The following is a 25617-nucleotide window of genomic DNA, read 5'->3' as shown; positions in this document are numbered from 1 at the left end:
GAAATGTGGCTATACACCAAATTGATCGAAGACCCCCAATGGGGGGTTAGTTGGAGTGCTGGATGTTACTCAAACTCACCTTAAACAGAGCTCTCTTACTCTTTCTAGAAGAGAAAGAATGTTTTTTAACTTTTTTTCTCTCACCTTTTAACTTTGTATCTTTTTGCCCATTTCCTACTGAATCAGTTGTCCACGGCCACCATGTCTGAGTCTCGAGTTTCCATCTACTACAGATTGAGGCAGCTGGCCTACAAAACTAGTTGATGATGAAGAACCAGCCTGAAACTGAAAAAGTTCATAATCCGGACAACAACTTCTTGTCAAGTTACATAAAGAAGCTATAGATAAATATCCAGTTTTATCACAGAACCTCAGCACGATTAGGTGCTGTTCCTAATGTTACTATCGGTGTTAAATATTGACAAGAGTGATTGGACAAATGTCATTTCAATTCAAAAACTGAATAATGGGCATCTTCCATCTTCTTTCAAAATCTTGCATTAATTATTTTGACCAGATTGGCTACTTGACAGTCCAAGTTCACGTGGTGCTGCACTATGTCACCAAATGGATACAAATAATGGATATGGTTATGGTTCTCCACTCTCTGGGTCTGGTACGTTGTAGATCCCATAAGGAGACATTCTAGTAGTTGCGATAGCCCAATGAAGATGAAAATAAGATGGCAACCCATACCGAGCAGAGTACCAGTTTTAACTAGGGACCATCAGTGGCCCATGGAATTCCCTTGACCATTGACCAAGGTAAGGCATGAAATTGAAATGGGTCACACTGTCCTCACCTCATTTGAAACTGCGAAGCCAATTGGCAGAAACAGGCAAAACTATTGTTCGGCTTCTGTCAGGGCAAGTCGGTGCTCGCACCGTTCCAGCAGCCCCTTGTAACCTCACAAGTATGGAGATATTTCTAATCGTAAAGATTGTTGGAACGGGCTTTGCCCTGACTCAAGCCGGACTCACAAAACTAACAGTTAAGTACTTCGGCAAATTTGTTCCAAAGCCTTTCATGGACGAATCCTTGGCAACAAAGCTCCACGTCATTTGGCAAATAAATCCTTTTTAAGTAAAATTAGGAATTTGGTTTTACAGAATGGTTGGTTGGTTTCTGCAGATGTGGGGCACAGGTTGTCCCAATACTACCATATAATGACACACTATGGGCCATACAAACCCTAAGATTCCAAAACCATCTTACCAAAGGAAATTCTCAGATTCCAACGTTATCTTGAATATAAAATAATTCATACTTTCATAGCAAAGTTCTGCTTGGTATCATTACCAATACAAACAACTTGCAGTAAAGTGAGTGGCGGTAGGCCCCTAGAAATTATTGTTCTACAATCGAATGAAATGAACCCTGATTTATTTTAATAATAAGAACCAACTTGGTTATACACTTGAACAATCTATTAGCAATGATCCTCTGATTCAGTGAGACAAAGCAATCACAGAAACTTTGGTTTATCTATCCTTACATCCCCATCAGTCTATCACATCGTAATAATTTCATTCACTACCATTTTTACTGTTTTATTCATCGATTATCATCCAAGTCTTATCCCAACCATATACGATACCCACCATTCCCTTCTGTTGCTAGAAACGTCTAAAATCCAAAGCAATGTTATCAGACTGGGACCAGACGAGAAAACCGTAATTTGACTGGATCACCCACTAACCAGTTCAGACACTGGGTCCAACCCTTGAGGCCGAGACCGACAACACTGAAATAAGAGCTTGTCGCAAAAAGATACTAGCAGCACAAACAGAGTCATTTGCATTGCACGAGCTCCTTACTGTTGATTATAGAGATGAAAGGACAAATCATAAGATAACATGCAATATTCACCCCAAAAATCTGACCAAAAAAAAAATAAGGTTCACCCCGTAAAGGATTTTTGCACTGCATCAATCGTCAGGAAATGTTGCAACTGCATCAGTAGTACTTTCTATAAATGAATAAATAAACAAGTGTGGAAAAGATCTAGATGGGCACTCAACTGCACAAGCAACTATTTAATTTCCGAAACTGATCAACTACAACGGTTTCAGGAGAGGTATTAAGCAGTCTTCTTGATAAAGGCACCCATTGCCCTCTACTTTCAAATAGAAATACATTGCCAGTTTAATGACAAAAACTTGAGAAAAGTTGTTAGAATAACAAAATTTAAAAAAAAAAAAAAATCTCATTTGAAGGACGACATTTCTAGTTGTAGGGGAAACCCATTCTATCGGTTCTCTTTCCATTCATCAATTTTCCACAGAAAGCCATGGCCATGTGCAACATCAAGTGGGCCAACAAGACTGAAACATGAAATGCAATGGCGAAAACATCAGCTGAATTTGCCAATTTCCATCTTCTTCTTTATTGCCTTCTGGCCATGGTATATAAATGAATCTACTATTCCAGAAACAGTGAAAATGCCTGGACATAACAAACAAGCGGGTTATTATAATTTGCCCCATAAAAAATAAATGAAAACCACACTATTAGAGCTTAACATGAATAAGATTCACATTTCAGGATTAGATATTGAAACTTGCTATATGGAAACTTCACAAAAAAGTTATTTGGAATTGCTCAGTTCTCAAGAAACAAGAGATTAGCGGGATTTTAAACAGCCAGTTACACCCTTTTAGAGCTGCAGAAAAGGAAACCTCAGAGTTGAATATGAAATTATGCAACTTCTGAAAAACAAATTATTACAAACTTCTGAAAAAACAGTTGAGAGACAATTTTATCATGTTGGAAGATTAGAAAATTCATATGCTAGCTGCATGAATCAGAAGACGAAAAGTTAAAGACCTATATTCATATAACCACTAACACGGGGGTGGGAATTTTAACAATGATAAAGGAACTCCTAGGGCTGTTCATAACAAGACCCAAACCGACCAACTCGGTCCGACCCAATCTGAGTCGGCTGGTTTTTCTTCACCACTGGTTGGTTTCGGGTTGTAAAAATTGGTAAACCGACCATTCAGTTCAGTTTCAGTTTTCCTGTGTGAAAACCAAAACCGAACCGAGTTATATAACTACTTATTACTTATTAATTATTACTTAACTAGGTTGTCTCTATCCTAGTTACAACCTAACTTAGTTCCTAGTCTTCTCTTTAGGAATGCCATTAATGGCAAGTATTGCAAGGCAAGGAATCCCTAGTCCTACTCCCTACACCTTTACTCCTTTAGAAAAATTAGCTTGATAGCTTGCATTTTTTGGAAAGGTTTAAATAAAGGATCTCTACTTTCTAAGGTCTTTTACACCAAATAGGCAATGACAAATAGGTGTCATTTTTTTCTTAGATTAGAAGTCTTCTTCCAGTTTCCAAATTTCATTCTTTCTCTAACTCTCTTTGATTCTTCTTTTCTTGGTATTGGCGTTGATTTTAACTTCAGTTACCTCTTTTCTTGATATTGGATCTTTAAGGCCAAGAGATACTTTGAATATCACAAAACTGACCCAAACCGACCAGGTCGGTTTTTCTTAGTACAGGGTCGGTTTTGGTTTCATCTTTAGGCAACCCGACCAGGTTGGGTCGGTTGGAAAAACACCAGTAAACCGACCCAACCCGACCGTGAACAGCCCTAGGAACTCCAATAAACACCCAATATAATTGCTTATAGCCGAGAAGGATATTATATTTCCAGTAAAAAATATTATATATAGAAGTTTTTCTGTTCTTTTGTTTCAACTCTCCATTATCCACCACCACCAGACAACCTTTCGATTTCTTCGTTTGTTGACTGTATCCATGTACTAAATATGTAGTCATATTCCTCTTGGAAAGAGCAGTCAGTTGCACAAGGAAATCAAGAATCAATCAACTTTTATACTTGCTCAACGGAAGAGCTTGTGTCTGAGAGAGAGAGAGAGTACCTCCAACTATAGCACAAACACTAGTCAGGAAGTGTAAGAATGACACATGTTCCTCTGTGAAGGTCACCTGCAATATACAATCACATAAGCTGCAGAAAGACATGAGAATAATAAAATCTGACATTAACATTGCCTTGCATTTAGTGGTTATGTTAATATTAACTATTAATCATATATCGTACACTACTTTTTTTCCTCAATGATTTTAGATATCATTTAAGCATTTAGGCTGTGTTTGGTTTGAAAGAAAAAGTAGGGAGAGTGCGCAATAATTAATCTCAATATTTTCTCCAAAAATAATAACAAAGAAAACTACATATTTTCTTATAATTTATAAACCTATATTACATGGATAAACCATCAAGTTAGTAACTAATATTTTTTTTAGAATGCAAATGATACATTTTATTATATAAAACTAACTTAGCTGATTTACCAGCGCTGCCAAGTATGGTACCACATATACACATTATGACATGTAGAGCCTAGATAAACTTGCACTATGCATTCCAATGATTACAGTGGAAATAAACAAAGCACAAGGTTGAAAAAAAAAGGAAAAATATAACACTAAAAAGTGGCTCCTAACTAATTAGCAAAACTTGAAATTCTCCATCACTCACCTGAGGAACTAGCCACATCATAAGGAATAAGATGTAAAACTTGGGATAAATATGGTAATACAGGCAGGACATACCTTAATTGGGGAAAGGTCATAAAAGAAGAAAACTCCAGGAAGAGACTGAGGTCTTCCGAATTCTGCATTCCTAAAATGCTCGGTTACAGAGAACTGCACAATGACCATGCTAATGCACCTCAGATCGGATTAAATAAATGAATTTCACTAGAGGTACAATGGTGATATGTACAGACAAACCTGATTTGATTGGATAGTGTGCCCATTTACATCAGTGTATACAGTGGGGACAACCTGCAAAATAGATAGAGAATCCTAGTAAACATCTGAAAAACATTACCCCCAGAACCTTGGGTAACTCTTAGACATGTCCATACACAAATAAGTTGTGTGCAAACCTACACCATCAAGCATTGCTTTGACCTAGAACATTCACAGAAAGCAATAGTATCATCACCTTTCTATACTTGGGGCAAGTAGGCTTGGCTAAGTCAATGAGAAGAACTATTTTTTCTAGGAAAAGGTGTTGTATTAGAATCAAAAGTATAAGGTCTTTAACAATGAGAAACTATACAAGTTTAACCAGTATTAGGACCTCCCCCCCCCAACCCAAAAAAAATAAAAAATAAAATCCACCCTCGAAAAAGTATCAGAAAAAAACTTCATCTTTAAATACATCAGAGAAGATCAACCAACTCCTAAGCTCTTCCACTATGAAGTTGATTACCCCAGCCTCAGACTTAGCTTTTTGCTCAAAGACCATATTGTTCCTCTCCATCCATATAGCCCACAATACTGCACAGGGAATAACAGACCACACTTGCTTTCCTTTTCTTAACATGCCTGGGAGAGAGAAACTATTTTAACTTATTCAAGGGATCAGATAGCATTTTTAATGAGATTTGAAAAATACATCATGGAGGGGTGACGATTGAAAGACTAGAAAGGGGGGGGGGGGGGCACAAACAACCAGAAGTAGACAGTCGGGCAAAATGTTACAGGTTGGACCTTCTTTTCCTACAATGAGGAGGGGGCATGGGTTGCCCATTGCACCTCTTTTGATGACTCTTGCACTTTCTACTTATATTTGCGTTCCTTTGTAACTAATACAATTTTAAGTTTACTTAAAGATTAATATGCATCTTAGATTTTCAGGAAGCTTATAATGGTGGCAATTCTTGAGCTAATCTCCTTTGTTTATTTATTTATTTGATTGGTAGCATAGGTTATAGGTATTTTAGTCTTTTCCATGCATGCTTACTTCCATCTGTAAGTAGAGAGAGACTCCAATGAGGCCCTCAGGAGTCAGGAGAGGACAATAATATGTATAGGTACAGGTTTGTTGGTGGAATATTTTCGACAAGGAGTCCAGAGTTGAGACAACCTAGGATAGCATGGTTAGACCCAGCAAGGAACCACAATCTACTATCCTAAATTCCTAATCTATTCATAGGACAAAGTTTCAGGAAAAAAAAACCTCACCTTCTGGCTTTGCCCAAGTCATTCTCTGAACTTAAAAACAAAAATCAAAATTTCAACAGTTAAAAAAACTGAAGAAAAGATCCAATTAGTTGCAGGGTATAAGATTGAGAATTAAGGTATCCATGGATGTATTAGGATCATGAACCTGAATTTAAAAACAAAAATCAAAATTTCAACAGTTAAAATAACCGAAGAAAAGCACCAATCAGTTTCAGGGTATAAGATTGAAAATTAAGGTATCCATGGATGTGTTAGGATCATGAACATATATGCTAAGAATCACAAGAAACCCAATCCTTAAACCAATATCTTAATTCCTATTGGAGACGACCAAAAAACTAACCTTGATGAAATACTGATACATTCCGCTTGGTGTTTGTTGCACCCATTGCACCCTGTAAATTTTAGCAACAAAAAATGAGTGCAAATACATGAATAATATCACAAGTTGGCATAGAACATAGAGGATTAAGCATTTCATATGATTGAATCATTCAGTAAAATGGAGGAGAGGATTACCTGTCAAGAGGATTCACAATGCCTGGGAAATATTCACCGAAAGCTAATCTGTTTATTTTGTGACTAATCTGTATCACAAAGAATAAATTAGATAGTTGTCTCAATAGAATGTGAGGGGAAAAGATTCTACAAATAAATTAAATTTCTTATTTATTAAAACTAGCCTGATGTACATGGGTTGCGTAAGCTATGGGTCTGGATACATGGAAGTAAGAAAAATTGAAATAGAAGAAAAGGGATTCAGGTCGAACCAAGGAAGAAAGGGTTGACCACAAAGAGGGTTAACCCCCCTCTTTTACATACAGGTATAGAAAACATTATATTGTCAATATGACTTCACTTTTGCTCTAAGAATTTTAATCAGTAGAGTTTTTCCTTACATTGAAACTATCCTTCTGGAAAGCCAGCAAATCATGTACATGAACATTTGACTGTTGAAAGCTTTTGCCAGGGGCAAAATGAAAATTTCCAGCCACCTTGTTAACTTCCAAGAACCCATAAATATTGCATCCTTCACCATCTTCGTCTTTAATTTTTTGAAGAAATCCTTCTCTTTTGCACTAAATATCACAAAATAGGAATTAGAAAATAAATAAACAAACAAAGAAAACCAGTGCATAGACAATTATATCAGCAAATATAGAAAAGAACCATCATTTCAAAAAAATCTGATCTGATCATGCTTTCACTGCAAGTTGAAAGCTTTTTTCCAATGCTCCTCACGTTTACAAGCTTTTTTCCTATTGTGGTACATTTCTCACATTTACAAGCTATATACAATGATATTATCATATTATTCTAAATCCTACTGTAGAAACCACTGATGTGGTCCCCACCTCTTTCTATTGTACTCGTATACAACTATTAGTTATTTAAGTCAGTCCACAATTAGTTATTAGTCTTTTATTAGGATATTATTTTTGCCATGTAAGCAGTCTTATCCTTACTTCAGAATTAATATAAATAGAAAGAGGGGGGCGGCAGATTGAGCATCCTCTTCTTTTCTGAAACCCTTCCTTTGAATTCTTCGTCTCTCTTTCTCCTCTCATTCTCTCCTCTCATCTTCTTAATTTCCTATTGATTATACACCACAGCTTGGGCTGTTAGTAGTCTCATACGACTACATGGTATCAGAGCCAACCTAGGAAATCTTATGATAGTCTGACATGGCCGGCTGCATAAGAATTTCCTAGGGTTGGAAAACTTCCAGCAAAAGGGATCATCGGCTGAATCTTGGAGATTGTTGGTGAAGCATCAGAGGATGACCAGCAATCAGGAAGAGTCAGAAGGAAGAACCCTCAAGATTAGGGTTCAGATTTATTTTTGAAAGTTGCGACCAAAGTTTTGCTGAAGTAAGTTAATCTTTGATATTGATCTATTAAAAGATTACCTTTTCTGGTTATTTCAAAGGTTCGACTGAAAGTTTTTTTCCTCCTGAACTGTTCTTGATACATTGAAAGAATAAATTTTGGTTACTTTAAGAGGTGCAGCTGAGAGGTCGCCCCCTTTCTAGCCATTGATTGTGTTCTTGGCTTGTTTCTTGACCTTTGACTGGTTCTAGGTTCAAGATTCTAGTTTCTTGACTGTCGCCAATTCTAGGGCTGCAGTTAGTTTCAGCCCTGCACTCTCAGCCCTTCACTCTAAGTTGTTCTTGGAAGGTTACCTTTTTGGGTGGATTGCTGACCTAGAAGGATAAAGTAGGTTCGGCTGTTAACAAATTTTGGGTGAGATTACCCAGTCTTAGTGATAGAAAGGTATTGTTTCTTGACCTTAGGTTCGGCTGATAGCAAATTCTAGGTGTAATTACCCAGTCCCAGTGATACAAGAGGCATTCTTTAACCTTTTCTTGACAAAGATTGGAGTTTAAGAGCCAAGGGGAAAGCCTTTTAGGGGCTGGTGGTGCTGGTAGCATACCTGAGAACAGTTTTCAGATTATCACTGTAAAATTTGATGGGTCAAACTACCTAGAGTGGACCCTATCAGCCATGATGGCTATTGGGGGTAGAGGAAAGCTAAGTTATTTACTGGGAGATGTCAAGGAACCAGCCAATGAAGACCAAATATATATCAAATGGGTTCAATAGAACTATTTAGTTATGACATGGCTGTGTAACTCCATGCTGCCACATATCAGCCGAAATTATTTATGGGCAAAAACAGCTAAAGAAATTTGGGATATCATGAAAGAAACCTACTCTCAACCCCTCAATGTTGCTAGGGCCTATGAACTAAAATGTTAAGGTAAATAACCTTAAGCAAGGAGAGAAGCCAATCTCGGTTTATTTTTCCACCTTGAAATCCTTGTGGCATGAGATTGATCACTTAGAAACAATTGAGTGGGAAAGCCAGAAAGATGCCCAGACCTACAAAAAGCAGGTTGAAACCAATAGGGTATTTGAGTTTCTAGCTGGTCTGAATTATGAGTATGACATTCTGAGACAACAGCTTCTAACAAGAGACAGTGTGACCCTATCACAAGCTTACTCTCTAGTGCACAGTGAAGAAAGTAGAAGGAAAGTTATGTTACAGCATTCGCCACTTGAATCAGCCTTGGCAGCAACTAAACCCAAGTTTGGGGGGGATAAGGAGAGAGATATGAAGAAGGAAGACAAGAAAGACCTAATATGTTAACATTGCAAGAAACCTAAGCATACCAAAGAAACCTGTTGGAAGTTACATCCTCATCTAGTTCCAGCAGAACTCTGGAACAAAAAGGGGAATGTTAATATAGTTGTTACTACTGATTGTGCAACCTCATCAGGCACAAGAGCAGCACCACTAGACACTCTAACTGCTGTCCGAGCTGCCTTGACTCAGTTGGAAAAGGAGGTTGGTAATTCAGCATCATCATCTCAGCCAGTCACAACAACTCCTCCCACCTCAGCATTTGCTCATTCAGGTACACGGGCCTCAGCTTATCATGCTTCAGCTCCAGTTAACACTGAACATTGTTGGGTAATAGACTCAGGTGCATCTGATCATATGACCGGTTTGCCTTCACTATTTACTACCTATCACTTATCCTCTAGTAAAGACAAGGTGTCTATTGTTGATGGATCACTTGTTCCCATTTCTGGCAAGGGAGACATCAAGTTGTCTAGTGCCATTTCCATGTCTTTTGTTCTGCATGTTCCTAAACTTAGCACCAATAAGCAATTTATTTTTAGTTAGCAACATTACTAAAAACCAGAATTGCTCCGCAACTTTTTTTCCTGATCGATGTGTTTTAGGACTTGGAGACAAGGAAGGTGATTGGGACTGGCCATGAGACAAATGGAATCTATCTGCTTGGAGGAAGTTCACAATGGGAAGGTAGTGAATTTAGAGGGTCTTTTGTTTCTCAGTCTATTGGTCAAGTCATGCTTTGGCATAACCAATTGGGTCATTTATCCTTTAGGTCTTTGAAAAGCTTGTTTCCTAGTTTATTTGAATCTTTCTAGATGTCCAGTTTAAAGTGTGAAAGTTGTGAGCTCGCAAAGCATTATAGAATAACATATTCATTAAGTAATAAGAGAAATAGTGTTCCTTTTGACATTGTGCATACCAGTGTTTGGGAACCATATCACATCACTGCTATGGGGGGGGGGGGGGGGGTACAAATACTTCTTGTTGCTTGTTGATGACTACACCCAGTTTTCTTGGGTCTACTTGATGCGTTCTCGAGATGAGGTTCCTACCCAGACCCAAACCTTTCATCAGATGATTTAACCCAGTTTGGGGTAAAAATCAAAATTTTCAGATCCGATAATGCGAGAGAATACTAACATCACTAGCCTCTTATTTTCTAGAACATGGGACTATCCATCAGAGTACCTACCCTCATACCCCTTAGCAGAATGGAGTGGCTGAGAGAAAGAATAGACACATATTGGAATAGCTAGAAGTATCATATTTAACTCCAATGTGCCTATACATTTCTGGGGAGATGCCATTCTCACAGTTGTGTATCTCATCAACTGAATCCCTTCATGGGTTCTTGACATGAAACCTCCATTCACTCTTTTATATCCTGATAAAGAGCTATTTTCTGTCCCTCTTAAAACCTTTGGTTGTACCTGCTTCGTGCAAACTCCTGGCCCTCACCATTCCAATTTTGACCCTAAAACCTCAAAATGTATTTTCCTTGGTTATGCACAAACTCAAAAGGGATACTACTGCTATGAACCTACTTCGGGAAAGATATTTGTATCCATGGATGTTACTTTCTTTGAGGATGTACCTTATTACTCTAGGATTTCTTCTCAGGGGGAGAGTAGTAAGGTTGGGGTCAACACATCAGAAGTCCCTTTACCTGTTCCATTGAGTGAAGAGGGGTGTAATGGGGAGGGTTGTCAAAAATGTCAGGATTTGAGAGTTTATCACAAATGGTGGAGGCAGGTTGATTTCGGTCATCAGCAGTCCAGGCCAGCCCCAATTCCTTCTGAGGATCCAGATCCAAGTACTACATCTCTTCCATCTCCCATTACGGATGAGCCTCCTACTGTTGAGCCTTCTCCATCTTCTAAGCCCTCACTTCCATTGAATGACCTTGACCTTCCCATTGCAGTCCGTAAAGGCAAACGCCGTTGCACCTCATCCACAACCCACTGTATCTCACAATTCTTGTCCTATGATCATCTACCTCCCTCTTTTTCTTTTGATGAATAACAATAAGTTTATTGATTTAGAAGCAACTTTAGAGTGAGTTCATACATCATCCCAACGAGAGGCACGAGCTACAGCCCCTCCTTGAGTCTTACAAGTAAACTAGGAAAGAAAAACAATAATCACAGCTGATCATCTACCTCCCTCTTACAAGTCCTTTCTTACATCCATTGTTGATATTCCCATTCCCAGAACAGTACAGGAAGCCCTGACCATTCCTGAGTGGAAGGATGCAATGAAGGTAGAAATGGATGTCCTTCTAAGAAACAATGCCTGGGAAGTAATTGATCAACCTAAAGGGAAGAAACCAGTTAGATGTAGATGAGTGTTTATTGTGAAATATAATGTCGATGGTTCCATTGAAAGGTATAAGGCCTGGTTAGTTGCAAAGGGATTTACTCTGACTTATGGTATAGATTACTTGGAGACTTTCGCACCAGTAGCAAAAATGACCACTATCAGAGTGTTATTATCTCTTGCAGCCAATTACTCTTGGCCCTTGTTCTAAATGGATGTTAAAAATGCCTTCCTCAATGGAGACTTACAAGAAGTGTACATGCAGTTACCTCCTGGTTTTTATAGTATAGAGACAGATAAGAAGGCTTATCGGCTGAAAAAAGCTTTGTATGACCTAAAACAGTCCCCTAGAGATTGGTTTGATAAATTCAAACAAGCCCTTGAAAAGTTTGGCTATGTGCAGGCTCAATCATATCACACTTCATTTATTAAGAAAGTGGACACTTCCTTGACTCTACTTGTTGTATATGTTGATGGCATTGTAGTAACAAAGAGTGATAATAGTGAAATTGAGTCTCTTAAGAAACTTCTCCATCAAGAATTTGAGGTAAAAGACCTAGGAGAGCTACGATATTTCTTGGGTATTGATGTAGCTCGATCCAAGCATGGAATCTTTGTTTCTCAAAGGAAGTATGTCCTTGATTTGTTAGAAGAAACAAGAAAGTTGGGTGTTAAGCCAGCCGATACACCTATTCAACAGAATCACAATGATTAGTTAGGAAACTACTCTATCTTTGTCTTACACGACCAGACATCAGCTATGTAGTCAGTGTTTTTAGTCAGTATATGCACTCTCTTAGAACTACCCACCTACTTGTTGAGAGGATATTGGTATATTTAAAGAGGTGTCCAGGCAGAGGTGTACTATTTAAGGATAATAATCACATGAAGATAGAAGTTTACACAGGTGTAGATTGGGCCAGTTGTGTTGATGATATTGTGCCTTTGTAGGAGGAAACCTTGTTTCTTGGAGGAGTAAGAAACAAAATGTTGTTTCTCGTTCCAGTGCTAAAGCTGAATATCGGTCCATGGCAAATGCTGTGGCTTAAATAATATGGTTGAAATCATTGTTTGATGAATTGGGTATTACCTATGAGAAACCTCTAATGTTGTACTGTGATAATCAGGCTGCTATTAATATAGCTCATAACCCGATACAACATGACAGAACCAAGCACATTGAAGTGGATCGACATTTTATTAAGGAAAGGGTTGCATCTCAAGAAGTTTGTCTTCCATATATCAGCTCCAACATGCAGTTTGCCGATCTTCTCACCAAGGCAGTTTCAAAGAAGAAGTTAGAAGCAGATCTATGCAAGTTGGGAACGAGAAACATCTATTCCCAACTTGAGGAAGAGTGTAGAAACCACTGATGTGGTCCCCACCTCTTTCTATTGTACTCGTATACAACTATTAGTTATTTAAGTCAGTCCACAATTAGTTATTAATCTTTTATTAGGATTTTATTTTTGCCATGTAAGCAGTCTTATCCTTACTTCAGAATTAATATTAATAGAAAGAGGGGGCGACAGATTGAGCATCCTCTTCTTTTCTGAAACTCTTCCTTCAAATTCTTCTTCTCTCTTTCTCCTCTCATTCTCTTCTCTCATCTTCTTAATTTCCTGTTGATTATACACCACAACTTGGGTTGTTAGTAGTCTCATACGACTACACCTACATGCTTTCTTGAGGATCAAACAGGATCTTGGGTGGTGTACAGGCACTGGAATTTGGTCCCGAATGAGCATATTCTTTCTAAATGCCTTCTTTATACTAGTTCACTTGGCCCTAAGATTGCTTTATACTCCTGTTAATAAAACCTCGTGTTATTCAATCAAAAAGCAAATGCTTGGATTGAATCGGGCTTCACCTTCAATATGGCCCCACCCAATGCTTCATATGCCTCACATTAACCAAACCATGTTTTTCAGAAATATCAATTATTACATGATTCTGACAAGACTTATTTTTTAGTATGCTATGATTTACATTAAATTTACAGAGGAAAAAGGGTATACATAAATAAGGAGATTAACCGATGTTGGTCCTAGATATCTAGGGTCTTGGAGGTGGTGGACTGGATACAGACCTAACCTTTGGACATTTTTTCCAGCACAAAAAGGCTGTTGTCAAACTTGAACACGAGTTCTCATGCTTGTCAGCTCAAGATTTTAACCATTACACCAGGTAATGGAAATGGGGCACGTATGCACATACTTCCTCTATGTGAAATGGGCTGAGTTTCTCTACTATATGTGAAATGGGCAGTTCTCCAAATTCACATGTCATCATTCCCCTTACACAAGATTAATCATTTATTACTTATTTCTTCAGATAACCTCAATTAGGTACTTCTATATTTACACCACCCTAACAATACATGTATGGAGGTTATTTAAAAAGCTATTTTCCCATTCTGGACTAATGCTTTTTTTTTGGAAAGGTAAAGTAATATTTATTGAGATAAGAGATACACGAGGGAGGCTGAGATCAGTCCCTGAAAGGCCGACTGATCTAATCAGCAATTACACATTCCACCAAGAACTAGAAAGAAAAACAGCAGACACATTACAATTTCTGAAATCCTCAGGACAGACACCCAAGACATCAGTTTGCCACTGCTTTCTGAATTAGCTCATCCAAACTTAAAGCGTTGTTACAGAATATCCTTCTATTCCTCTCAGACCAGATGGACCATAACACAGCATTAGGAATAGTCTTCCAAACAATCTTCTTTTCTTGCTCAACCCCATGAGCTTCCAGCAACACAACAGCTCCTTAACCGAGCTTGGCATGACCCAACTTAAGTTCATAGAGCTGAAGAAATGATTCCACAGTTGAGAAGAAAACGGGCAGTGAATGCACAAATGATCAGTAGATTCAGCACGACTCCCACACAGGCTGCATGACAGGTCCAAAAGCTGAATGCCCCTTCTCACAAGGTTAGCTCTAGTAAGACATTTATTTAAAGCCATAGCCCAAACTAGGAAGTTAGATTTAGTTGGGCTGGTGGGATTCCACATCTGAGGACAAGGGAAATCAGAAACACCCCTTCTACAGAGGTTAGAAGCCAGAGACTTGACAGAGAACACATCATCTGAGTTCCACTTCCACTGCCACTTATCCTCTGAGCTGAAATCCAACTCTTGATTCTGAAGACAGGACAACGGATTCAAAACCTCATCCACCTCCCAGTCGAAAAGGTTCCTTCTAAATGAAGGAGACCAAAGAACTGAACCACCAGATACACTACAGCACTCTGCAACTGAAGCCTCTTGATTTGAAGCGTACTAGAAGAGGAGAGTAAAGGAATCAGCAAGGGGGTCATCCGAGCACCAAGAGTCCTTCTAAAACTTGGTCCTAATACCATTGCCAACTTTATTTGAGACCCCACCAGCAAGAGCTGAGAATTTCTTCATTATCCCTTTCCACAAAGAGTTTCCCCAATTAGGAAGAGGGTCCCTCATTCTCCAATTACCCCATTCCACACCATATTTACTAGCAATGAGAGATCTCCACCAGGCATCATTTTCTGCCGCAAATCTCCAAATCCACTTGCAGAGGAGAGCAAAATTAAAAAATTTCAACTTCCTTATGCCTAACCCCCCTTCACCTTTAGGGAGGCAGACTTGCTCCCAACTTACCAAATGCATTTTTTTCTCCTCTTCCCATCCCCTCCAAAGAAAATTCCTTTGAAGTTTTTCAAGCTGACTTGCAACTTTGTTTGGAATAGAGAAAAGAGACAGGAAATAGGTGGGAAGTATTAAGGAGATTTATCAACGTCACTTAGACTTGGGCCATTTATTTGGGCTAGCTACATAAATCCCATGTATCATCTTAATATTACTTGATACAATATTTTTTGGGGGATGATTTTGGCACATACTATTTTTGACAACTGAGGTGCATCCAGATGAAATACAAAAAGAGACCCCTATTTAGAATGATATAAATCAATATGCAGGTGCATTATTGTCTTTTACAGGTACTTTGATTATTAATTTGGGGTTTTCCAGGTTAAAAAAAAAAGAAAAAAGAATGAGATGTGCCCACTCACCACCCTATTATTTTAGATAAGAGATGTGATTGTATTGATTGTATGTGAAGGAAATAATCTGAACTTCTTGTAGAAGTAAACAATTTAGACTGCAGAAAAAATAACACAAAAAAGTAATATATACCTAGTTTTGATATTTTAAACCTACGATGAATACAACTATTTTCACACATTCCTCAGAGGTTACACGGCTCCAGAGTGGTCAGAGAATTGGAGCAGCATTCTGAGCAAAGCTCCCTAAGAGATTCACAACTATGTCAATAGAGAATGTGTTGATATTAGAATTACTTATCAGCATGCAAATCCATAGACTTGTGTGTGCATCATCTTATGGCAAATTTCATGTAATGTCCTAGTGACGACTATAATATAGAATACTATGGTACTGTCAAAACATAGCTAAGAACTTGGTTAAAACAACCAGAAGCATTACATAACTTCCTTTGATGATAAGGACTTGGTCAGACGCCTTAAAACTTCTTTTCCTGCCCACAAATTTTTCAGATTTCATTGCAAGACTGATTTTATTTTTTTTGGTATTACTTTGGAAGACTGACTAGGAAACTTCCTTCACCTCACTGCATTGTCCCAATAGACAGAGAAGAAGATAATTACCTCAGTTTTTAACAATATTCCCTGCCTCAATAAGGGACAACTAGAAAAAGCCAAAAACAAAACCAATGGATTCTATACCAACAGACCTGATCAATCAAATCTGGATTTGACAGCCCCCATCCCTTCTTTCTATATGCTTCACGAACTTCTTCACATGAGTTACAGCAATCATCATCTGACTGCAAAACAAATAAGAAATTCAGATAATACAGAGAAATAAATGCCACTTGTTTTCCTAACAGGAACATATTATGCTGCATGTCAACAGATTCTTCTCTGAACTAATATGACAATATGTCAACTATAAGCTAAAACAACATTACAGAAAAATAACTGATGCTATAACAGAAACATGAATGGCTAGTGATATTATTAAAAAAGTAGTAATAAAATATTCATACTAGTAGATAAAAAGCAGAAACAAGAAAAAAAACCCATGAAGAAATGCAATAATCAACAAACATTCAGATAATTGATAAAATATGTCATAACCATTGTGTATAACCAGATAACTAGTGAGGGATTTTCTCTTAGTATACAATCATAAATAATAATGCATTGTACTTTTTATACAGAACAAAACCAGAAAGCCAACCTTGTAGAGGCTTGGATATGTAAAGGAAAGCCACCAAGCTACAAAATGTGGACCTCAAGAAGAGCAATCAGATCAACTAGACTGTTGCGGTGTTGCCAAATAACTATGGAAACTTTGTAAAAAGAAAAAGATAAAAGAAAATAACCTTGGGATATCTGACTATTTGATCCATGAAAACATGATTTAACTTTTCCCCTCTATGAGCAACAACAGGTCTTCTTTATTTCCCTTGCATGCAAACCTTAGATTCACATGATAAAATAAAAATATATGTGCAGTCCAGAAGTTTTTCCATTGACTGTTGTTTCCTTTTTTCCCAGCTAAATTTTCAATAGACACAAATGATGGTATGATGGAAAAATATCAGGGATTTATTATCAAAGACTACAATATAAAACAAGACAAGTGCCTTTAATCAGGTGGGCAGAAGGTCTACTGAAAATCAGAACCCTAGTGGGCTGTGGAATGACCTAAGGAAGAAGTAAGGTTTCATTTCATATGCTTTCTGGAAACTAAACAATAAAACAACAAGGCTGGATTAAGAGTTACACTTGCAAAAAGTGGAGTTCCAGAACTAGAGGGGGAAGGGAGGGGGAGAGACCAAGAAAAAACCACATCTCCAAAGTCCAAACACAGAACTCATTTGATCCCAATTCATTCCGAATTCAGTTACAATAAAAAAGGCTATGAGTTGGGCCAACCCTCATTAGCATCCTCTCTTTGATGCACCTAATTTATGATAAAGCTCATCATATACCCTGAACTTAAAACTTTTTGATAAGTACAGAGAAAATTCATTAAAATAAAAATCCCATTATATACCCTAAATTTAAATTCACTTTCTTTTAAACTTTACCGGTGTAAGCTTGTCTTCCACCACTGGTCCCAATAAAGGAAAGTTGCATTAGGTTAGAAGTTAGCACTAAAACTTCTGCCAAACTCTCATGATCATGGATCCTGAGCTGGGCTAACCCATTTAACTATTTTTAAATAAAAAAATACTAAAAGATTCCTAAGGATCTAACCAGTTGATTCCTAACACACAATCCAGTCATTTATTGACACCTTATGTTCCGTGCTTGACCAATGCATCAAAAGCCTTAACTGTTTGTACGTGTCAAGTCAAGCCCTCTAACATTTAGAAAGGTAATATACCATCACGCTTCCACAGCCAAGGTCTCGACAGCTTCACTCTAGGCAGCTCTCACTCTAGCAACAAGTAGCTGGTAGCCCTCTCCATGACAGCTCACACTCTGGCAGCAGGTAGGCCTGTCCTTCTAGTGGCTTTCACTCTACTCCAGGTAGCCCTTTCCGGAGTAGGTTTCACTTTGCTCTAGGTAGCTCTTCTCCCAGGTAGCCCTCCCTATAATTTGAAATTCAGATGTGGTGGTAGGCTCTAATACCATTTGTTACATGCTTGACCAATACACAAAAAGCCTTAAGACTGTTGGGACGTGTCAAGTCCAACCCTACAGCTTTCCCAAAACACATTAGACAAGATCTTGGTCTTGCCAAATGTGCTGCAAAAATGGAAAAAAAAAATCTAAAAAATTATGTCAAAGTGACAAGTTTGAAAATTCAAAACTTATGTTGCAAGAGACCAATAAAAAAGATTAGGTTGCAAGAGAAGTGACGGATACACAACTTACAATATTTCTCAAAATTCTAAAAATACTATAATAAGACCCAGTAAGATATCCTGACACTTTAAACAAACTAAAACATTCTTTCAACAATAATGAAACAAGAAAAACCATAAAATATCAAAATTTACCCAATTTTATAAAAAAATAGAATCACAAAATTGCTATCCATAGAAAAAAAAAGTTTGCAAAATTGCCACTGTAGGAAGAGTTGAGAGAAATTATTTTTTGTTCAATTTGGATGAAACATAATTTTTTGTAGTAAAATAAAATTTTCATTAAAAGAAAAATGAGAATACATAAAGAATATGATAAAATATCGCCCAAGTAAGAAAGACCCCCAGCACAAACTACCAACTGCACCCAGTCCTTATAGAAAGAAACCGGAAAACAACACAAATGGAAATTTGATAAACTGCTTCAACTTGAAAAGGAAGACAAAACCTACGCTTCTCAATAGAAAAAAAAATGAAGTGAAAAAACATATAATAACATAAATTATGTCTTTTCAACTAGATTTATCATGTAGAGTAATGACCAGTGTATATCTCATTAAAACCCTATTTTTACCTAAAATATTTATTTTTTAAGCCAACTAAAATATTGTGCATATCATACTTTATGGGTTTTCCTAATTCTGCATTCCAGTTGAACTCTGATTTACAAATCTTAAAAGCTTATTTCTCAAAAAAAAAAAGAAAAAAAAAAAAACAGTAAAAACATACCACTTCTGCACCATAACATGAACCACAGTATGTCTCATTGTGTTCAAGCCGCCCACCATGTCTCTGCAAAGGCTTTTCAATCTGGCAATAATATCACGAAGTAACAGATGAATTGATGCTGAAAGGAAGCAGAAAGAGAAAACATATAGAGAAAGCACAAGTAGCCATAAACAAGACAATTTAGCACCTCACAATTCCTAGAACTGCAAGAAATGAGACATCAAGAATTACAGTTATAGAAGCTCAAAAATGTTTAAATTTCCCCAAGTATTAAATTGCTGATTTTCCATAAATGTTTCCAACTGAGCACAATTGCATCTGAGTCTTTGATCCTCTATTCACAGGACTCAATACACAATTTTTGTTTTTGATAAATAAAATCAATTCCATTAAAATAATGAATAGATACAAGAAGATCCCCTTAGAGGCGCGAGGAGCAGCCTCTCCAAACAGAAAATACACAAACTACAACAGAGATAACATGAATGTTGAAATTAAAACAATGGTTACAATTGTGCCCTGTGAATAGAGGACTCAATACACAATTTTACTATCCAATTATACATCAAATGTCATTCCAGCACATTTAAACAGATAACTTTCCAACATGTGATAGTAATAGGAATTCTTTCATGAAAAATGTGATAATCTGGAGGTCAAAATTGATGGAGCTATGTTTAGAATTCTAAACCTTAAGAAAAATATTTATAATATCCTCTTACAAACCTTGGGTGCACCAATTCCATCCTGCCTAGATTCAATTGCATTCCCATGAGAATCAAGCCTTTTCTTGATTATATCATGTCTCTGCAAGTGAAATATGATGTCAGCATATGAATCAAGACTATACAGAATACCATGATGTGCTCAAGAACAAAAAAAGGTTAGAAGCAATAAGAGTGAAAAGATGGCTGTCAGCAAGAGACCAATGAGGTGAACAATATTTAATCAGCAACACAAGGCATAAGAATAATACAAAAGTATGATAGTCTTTGCAGTACATACCACATCAAGATGTTGCTCCCCACTGATATCCATGGCATCCAGACTGAGAATAGAACATGAAAGGGCAGGAAAAGTGACATCGAACTGCACTTGCAAAATCAGAAGGAATCATGGTCAACAATAAAATAAAATGCAACAGTTACTTAAAAGTTAAAACAGTCATAGTTGATATTTGCAATTAGCAGATAAACCATCAACTCAATAAATCCTTATTTGAACTATAGGTTCATCTATATAGCAGACAATTCCAACTATGTAGAGGCTTATATTTTCAGATGGTTACATCTAATTCTTCTTTTGAAGAATAGCACGCATATTTTGATGTGTGTATTCAAAATCAATGTCATGTCCATGTCAAACACCTCAAACTTTTGTGTATCCAACATGTAAATGGTTTAAGAAGATGCACATTCTTACGTACATGATGGATACAAGACACAAAAAACATACACAGAGTACACTCAAGTCAAAACCTATCCAAAAACATTTTAGTATAATCCTAAATAATCTAATGAATCTAATCACACAAAATGCTCTGTTATAACCAGAGAAATCATAACCTTAAAATATCAAAACAAGCATGGATTCACATATAGTGCTTCAGAATGAGAATATCTTTGATATCTCTACAAGAGAAAATAAGAAATTACATTTATACGTAGGGTTTCTCCTCTTGAGGTATCCACTACAAGCTTTGTTTCAGTAACTGCATGGAGGTATAATCCTGCAATCAATGCCAGAGAAAGTCCTGCATTAATACCAATACAGAAACAAAGATAACCAAAAGTTGATAAGAACATAACCAGATATTTGGAAAAACATAGGGTTTAAATGCCAGAGTACAAAAGATCCAGGTATCCAGAATAAAGACCCATTTATAAAAATCAATCATGATGCATTCAACCAGTCATGAAAATGAAGATATTGATGCCTTTTCTTCCTATAAATGGAAAAATTATGAAAGAAGAAGAAACCTAGCAATTAGCATACAAAGTTCCAAATAAACCAGTAGACTGCCAAAAAAAAGAACTTAGAAATAACACAACAAGGGAAGAGACAATGCAGGATACAACTAACAACTGTAACAATTGACACACCTCAAAGTTATGCTTTAAATTTAAGAAGATTACTATGTTGTTTCACTAGCATGTATTGGTGTGTCAAGACTTTACTAGTTTGTTTAAAGGGAATAAGCTTAGTAACTCCAATAGGGATGTTGCAACTCCACTAAATGTCTTTTGTTATAGATTTGCTGAATTGGTGCTCCACTCCATAGGGATGTTCCACTCCAATAGGGATATTACAACTCCACTAAATGCCTCCAATAGGGATGTTGCAACTCCACTAAATGCCTCCAATAGGGATGTTCCACTCCATAAGCACATATGCTCCATACTTGGGCTTTACGAGGCATGTCTGTAATACAAGATCCTCCCTACATAATCTTATGCTTTTTTCTTTTTCATTGACAGCAGTCTAGCTCTTCCACTCAACTCAAGGGCATCACACAGAGCTTCCTGTTCATCATCTAAGCCTTTGTCCCAATCCCAACAATATGGAGATACACAAATCCTGTTCCATCATTCCATTATGCTAAGTCAGTGACATATCTGTTGTTAAATTATGGACACTTAAATCATTTCTGACTACTAAAATTAATGTCCTTTTTGGTCTGTCCCTAGCTCTTGTAGCCCCTTCAACTTGTAACAGGTCATTTCTTCCTACTGGTGCTGTATGCTCTTCTCTGCATGTGACCAAACCATCTTAGCCATCTACTTTCCTCATTTTATAACCTATTGGAGCTAATCCTAGGTTCCTTAAGATAAGTCCATAAATTAACATTGAATTTTTTTTTGGGTAATTTAGCTAACCTTGAATTTGGTTTTTGATTAGGTAATTTACTAACACTACAGGTTCTAGCTAAATGTTTATAATTTAAACAGTTTAACTGATGCAGTAAGCCAGAACTTGAACCTACAGTGTTAATAACATGATGCTCCAACCAATTGAGCTGATAGGCTCTCTGAAATTTTCACGTTTTTCAGAATTTAGATTTTAGATATAGTCTTGCATTGTTTCTTTTTCTTTCAAAACGTGGTGACTCACCTTGTTTCTCAGACCTAAGGCTCTAGGAATTCCTTGCACTTTAGCTTTGCTTCTTGCCCTTCTCACTTTTAAAACAGTGTCAAACTTGACTTGCCTTTCAGTTGATTGTTATTCTGTTTTGGTGAGATCAAAGGACGAATTTAGACATTGAACACAAAAAATGTCTAAATCACCTTACTTGAGGTATCATCAACAAGGAAACCTTTTTAAATCATGTTCAAAGTTCAAACTATGAAACTAAAAACCTACAATCATTTTTTATAGGTTCAACTTTATGTCTTAAACTCATATGCTCACAAATTCAAGGATACTAACCCAGATTTATATTAGAAATTGTCAAAACTCTTCCTAAACGAGAGAGAGAGAAAGAGAGTTCTAAAACAACCCAAAGGCCTCAGCTTGGAACTAAGAATAATTTATCCATTCTTTTTGAAGGGGAAAGGACAAAACAAAAATGAAGAACTCTAAGAAACGATCATAAAGATTCATTTGTCATGGTCTCATCATTGTTATAGAGCATGATAAGAATCTGATATCCATCTAGGTTCATCAATATGTTAAAATACTGTTGCATAGTTGTCAAGGCGACGCCTAGGCACCAAGGAACCCTTGGAGGCTCACCTCGCCCAGTCGCCAAGCAGTTTTGCATACTGTGTAATAAAATACTTTTATATTGTTATTTTTTTGAGATTATAATTATAAAATAGACATTTTTAAAGAAAAATATTCATTTTTTGTGTTTATGAACTAATTTCTTTTATTATTTTCTTATTTGTTAGGGTTTAATCAACACAAACATTGCTAACTGCTGTATTGAACCCTCAATGACTTCAAAATCTGAACCAATAAGTAAGGGAAAAACTTAAAATTTTGTCTAATCAACACATTTCTCCTTCCACCTTTTCTTCTCCTTCAGTCCTTCTCCTTCTTCTTCCACCTTTTCTTTTCTTCTTTTCCTATAACAAAAATAGGGGTTCAGCCCCTATATTTTTTGAATGGAACCTAGGGAACGTATATGTGATATTTACTTAAAAAAATTCATCGCCTAGGTGACAAGGCCCCCCCCCCCCCCCCCCGGTGTCGCCTAGCCTCGCCTTGGGGCCTTGAAAACTATGTACTGTTGATTAGAAAACTCCCAACTGTTGCCCCTTCTAACTGTATTCCCTTGAAAAAACAACAATTTCACAATAACCAAAGAATTAAACAAAGTCTTCCGTCAAAAAAAAAACACTAAGAAATAGATAGAAAGAAGCTTTCTTCGTACTACTGAAGGTTGAATTAATCAATACCAAGAATTTAGGTACAAAATAAAGAGATGGATATGAAGAAACATTTTGAAAAATAAAACCTATATGACATTTTCCTGATTTCCACATGCCTTCTAATTACTTCCCCGAGCTAAACGCCGCAACTAAAGCACCCCTTTTTCTTTTAGTTTTGTTTTCTTTTTTATTTTCCTCCATAAGCATATGCCCATATCCACTGTAAAGCATAATAGAATCCATATAATGATTTCAGGATCAATGCGAACATTGAAATAAGTATGATGAAAAAATATGGTCAAGCGGTCGTTGACTAATCTCGAAACGACTTTGCTCGAGTCAAAAATAAATCAGCCAAAATGGAGAACACGAAAATTACAGTGTGAAGCGTTCAGATATATGGATCAAGCAAAACAAAACGAATTGCAATGAACCCTAAGCTGGGAATCTAGAGAAAAAAAAGTATAATCCTTGAAGAGAAAGCAACAATGAACCCAAACGATCTGAAAGAAGATAGGAACCCTAAGTTGGAAAAAGGAGAAGAAAGAAGGAAAGAGAAGGCATACTGAGTTCGGAGATGAAAAGCAAGAGCATGACAACAGAGGAGACTAGCGTGATAACACCACCGGAGAGGGTTCTGCTGTAGAAATCCTCATTGATCTTTGGGTACGCATCCAGGTTCCGAAGCTTGTTGAAGATGTCCATGGCGCGCTTTACCAAAGCCGACTCCGCTCACACGATTCCTGATTACTTTTATACCATGTAACAGGAAAGCTTTGATTTTGGTTAACGCCTTAAACACTTCGTCTGGTCAAATTGATCCGCTGCTAAACGAGGCGTTTAAAGAAGGAAAGGAACCTACCCCTGCAGCAGCAGCAGCAGCCAACTCCCTTTAGTTCTTTACTTCTGTCTCCGTTGGCTGTGTTGCACTATTTGACAAATTTTATTTTGATTATTTATCAATAATTAATGGATTAGTACAGGAACGCGAGGCCGGTGGGAACGCGTCGATGCCCCAGAAGCCCAGAAACCTCACGGCCCCCTCAGAAAAGAGTGACCCTCGTTCTCGCATTATTTACGGATATTAACCCGTTCCTAGTCAGAAAATTTTGACTGTCTATGTTCGTCAGCGTCTGCTGTCTAGAGGAACCATACTGGCTCCCCACGTCGCGGGGAAAGCACTGTGGACATGGAAGGCTGATGCGATGAATATAAACAACTCAATGGTAGTAAGAAACCAGTTTATGCAATTCACACCTTACAGTTCACTTCGGACCAGACCTGTTCATGAGCCGGATAGCCCAATGGGACGGCCCGGCTCGGCTTGGTCTAAGTCGGGCTTGGACAGGGTTTCAGGTTTGTAGGTTTGGATTTGGGCTTAAAACATTGGATTCGACCTTTTTTCGAGCCAGGACTTGAGTCCAAGCCTAACTTGATTTAATAGTGACTAGTGAGGTATTTCATTATTTCTTAGGTTTTGAGGTCTTTTAATATAAATAAAATAGTTTTTAATTAAATAAAAAAGAAAAAAAATTCCAAATTTTTGGCCAGGTTGAGGTTCGGGCCCAGGCTTCAGGCTTTATATGACAGCTAGGCTCAAGCTCAAGACTTAGGCCCGATGGTCGGGCTAGGCTCGGATTTGGATTTTTAACATATTCTGTTAATGTAAAGACAAAACCTGGCCCAACCCAGCCCAGCCTGTGAACAGGTCTAGTTCAGACACATGAGGGGAGGAATCTATGAATGGAAAGAAATGAAGAATTCTATAAATTTCATTGTCTTTTGCTTACTAGTTACTATTATTAATCCTGTATTTTTTTGGTCTGTTTCCATTTGGTTAGTAAGATAGAGATCTGGAATCAAAATTGGAATCGTTCTTATTCTAAGCAGTTTGGTTGGGCAAAATAGAATTTCAATTCCCATTCCCACGTTTGAAGGAAGGGGATTTTATAGTTCAGTCTAGCCCTAGGGTGGAGCTAAGATTTCTAAGGGTGGGGCTGCAATTCAGATTTCTGAGGTGGATTGCAGTCCACTTATCCTTTGAAGGAATGGTTATTTTCAGCCTCCTCCATGGAAACGAGAATTTCATTCCAATGACAATAAAAAAGATAAGTGACTTAAAACCCCTAA

At 37.3% G+C, this 25617-nt stretch overlaps 1 protein-coding gene across 2 annotated transcripts; it reads right to left on the bottom strand.

Annotated features, from left to right (window-relative positions):
* Nucleotides 1-2011: 2011 nt before the first annotated feature.
* Nucleotides 2012-24418, bottom strand: LOC104600118 (uncharacterized). Of its 2 annotated transcripts, none has more exons than XM_010262962.3 (13): nt 24054-24418; nt 20770-20843; nt 20120-20203; nt 19841-19921; nt 19115-19195; nt 16238-16330; nt 6919-7098; nt 6539-6606; nt 6363-6414; nt 4778-4831; nt 4598-4690; nt 3901-3967; nt 2012-2445 (listed from the first exon to the last, which is right to left on the bottom strand). In XM_010262962.3, exons 1-13 carry the CDS (start codon nt 24190-24192, stop codon nt 2354-2356), a joined length of 1158 nt encoding a protein of 385 aa, XP_010261264.1. In that variant the 5' UTR covers nt 24193-24418; the 3' UTR covers nt 2012-2353. The 2 variants fall into 2 exon arrangements, with proteins under 2 accessions (XP_010261264.1, XP_088743831.1); XM_088887705.1 differs by having other exon boundaries at nt 20770-20867; nt 24054-24412.
* Between the last annotated feature and the right edge of the window lie 1199 nt (nt 24419-25617).

Source organism: Nelumbo nucifera, chromosome 5, assembly GCF_055504915.1.
Source record: "Nelumbo nucifera cultivar China Antique chromosome 5, China Antique-T2T, whole genome shotgun sequence".
Lineage (NCBI taxonomy): Eukaryota > Viridiplantae > Streptophyta > Magnoliopsida > Proteales > Nelumbonaceae > Nelumbo > Nelumbo nucifera.
Note: the sequence above shows the minus strand (reverse complement) of the source record. Positions and strands in the feature narration are given on the sequence as shown.

Excerpts from the sequence above, each read along its gene's own strand:
- LOC104600118 (XM_088887705.1), bottom strand. The coding sequence starts at position 24,192 with ATGGACATCTTCAACAAGCTTCGGAACCTGGATGCGTACCCAAAGATC. Across the intron at positions 16,331-19,114 it reads CATGTTATGGTGCAGAAGTG|TCAGATGATGATTGCTGTAA; the intron begins GTATGTTTTTAC and ends TTTGTTTTGCAG. Across the intron at positions 7,099-16,237 it reads ATCCAGATTTGATTGATCAG|TGCAAAAGAGAAGGATTTCT; the intron begins GTCTGTTGGTAT and ends TGTGATATTTAG.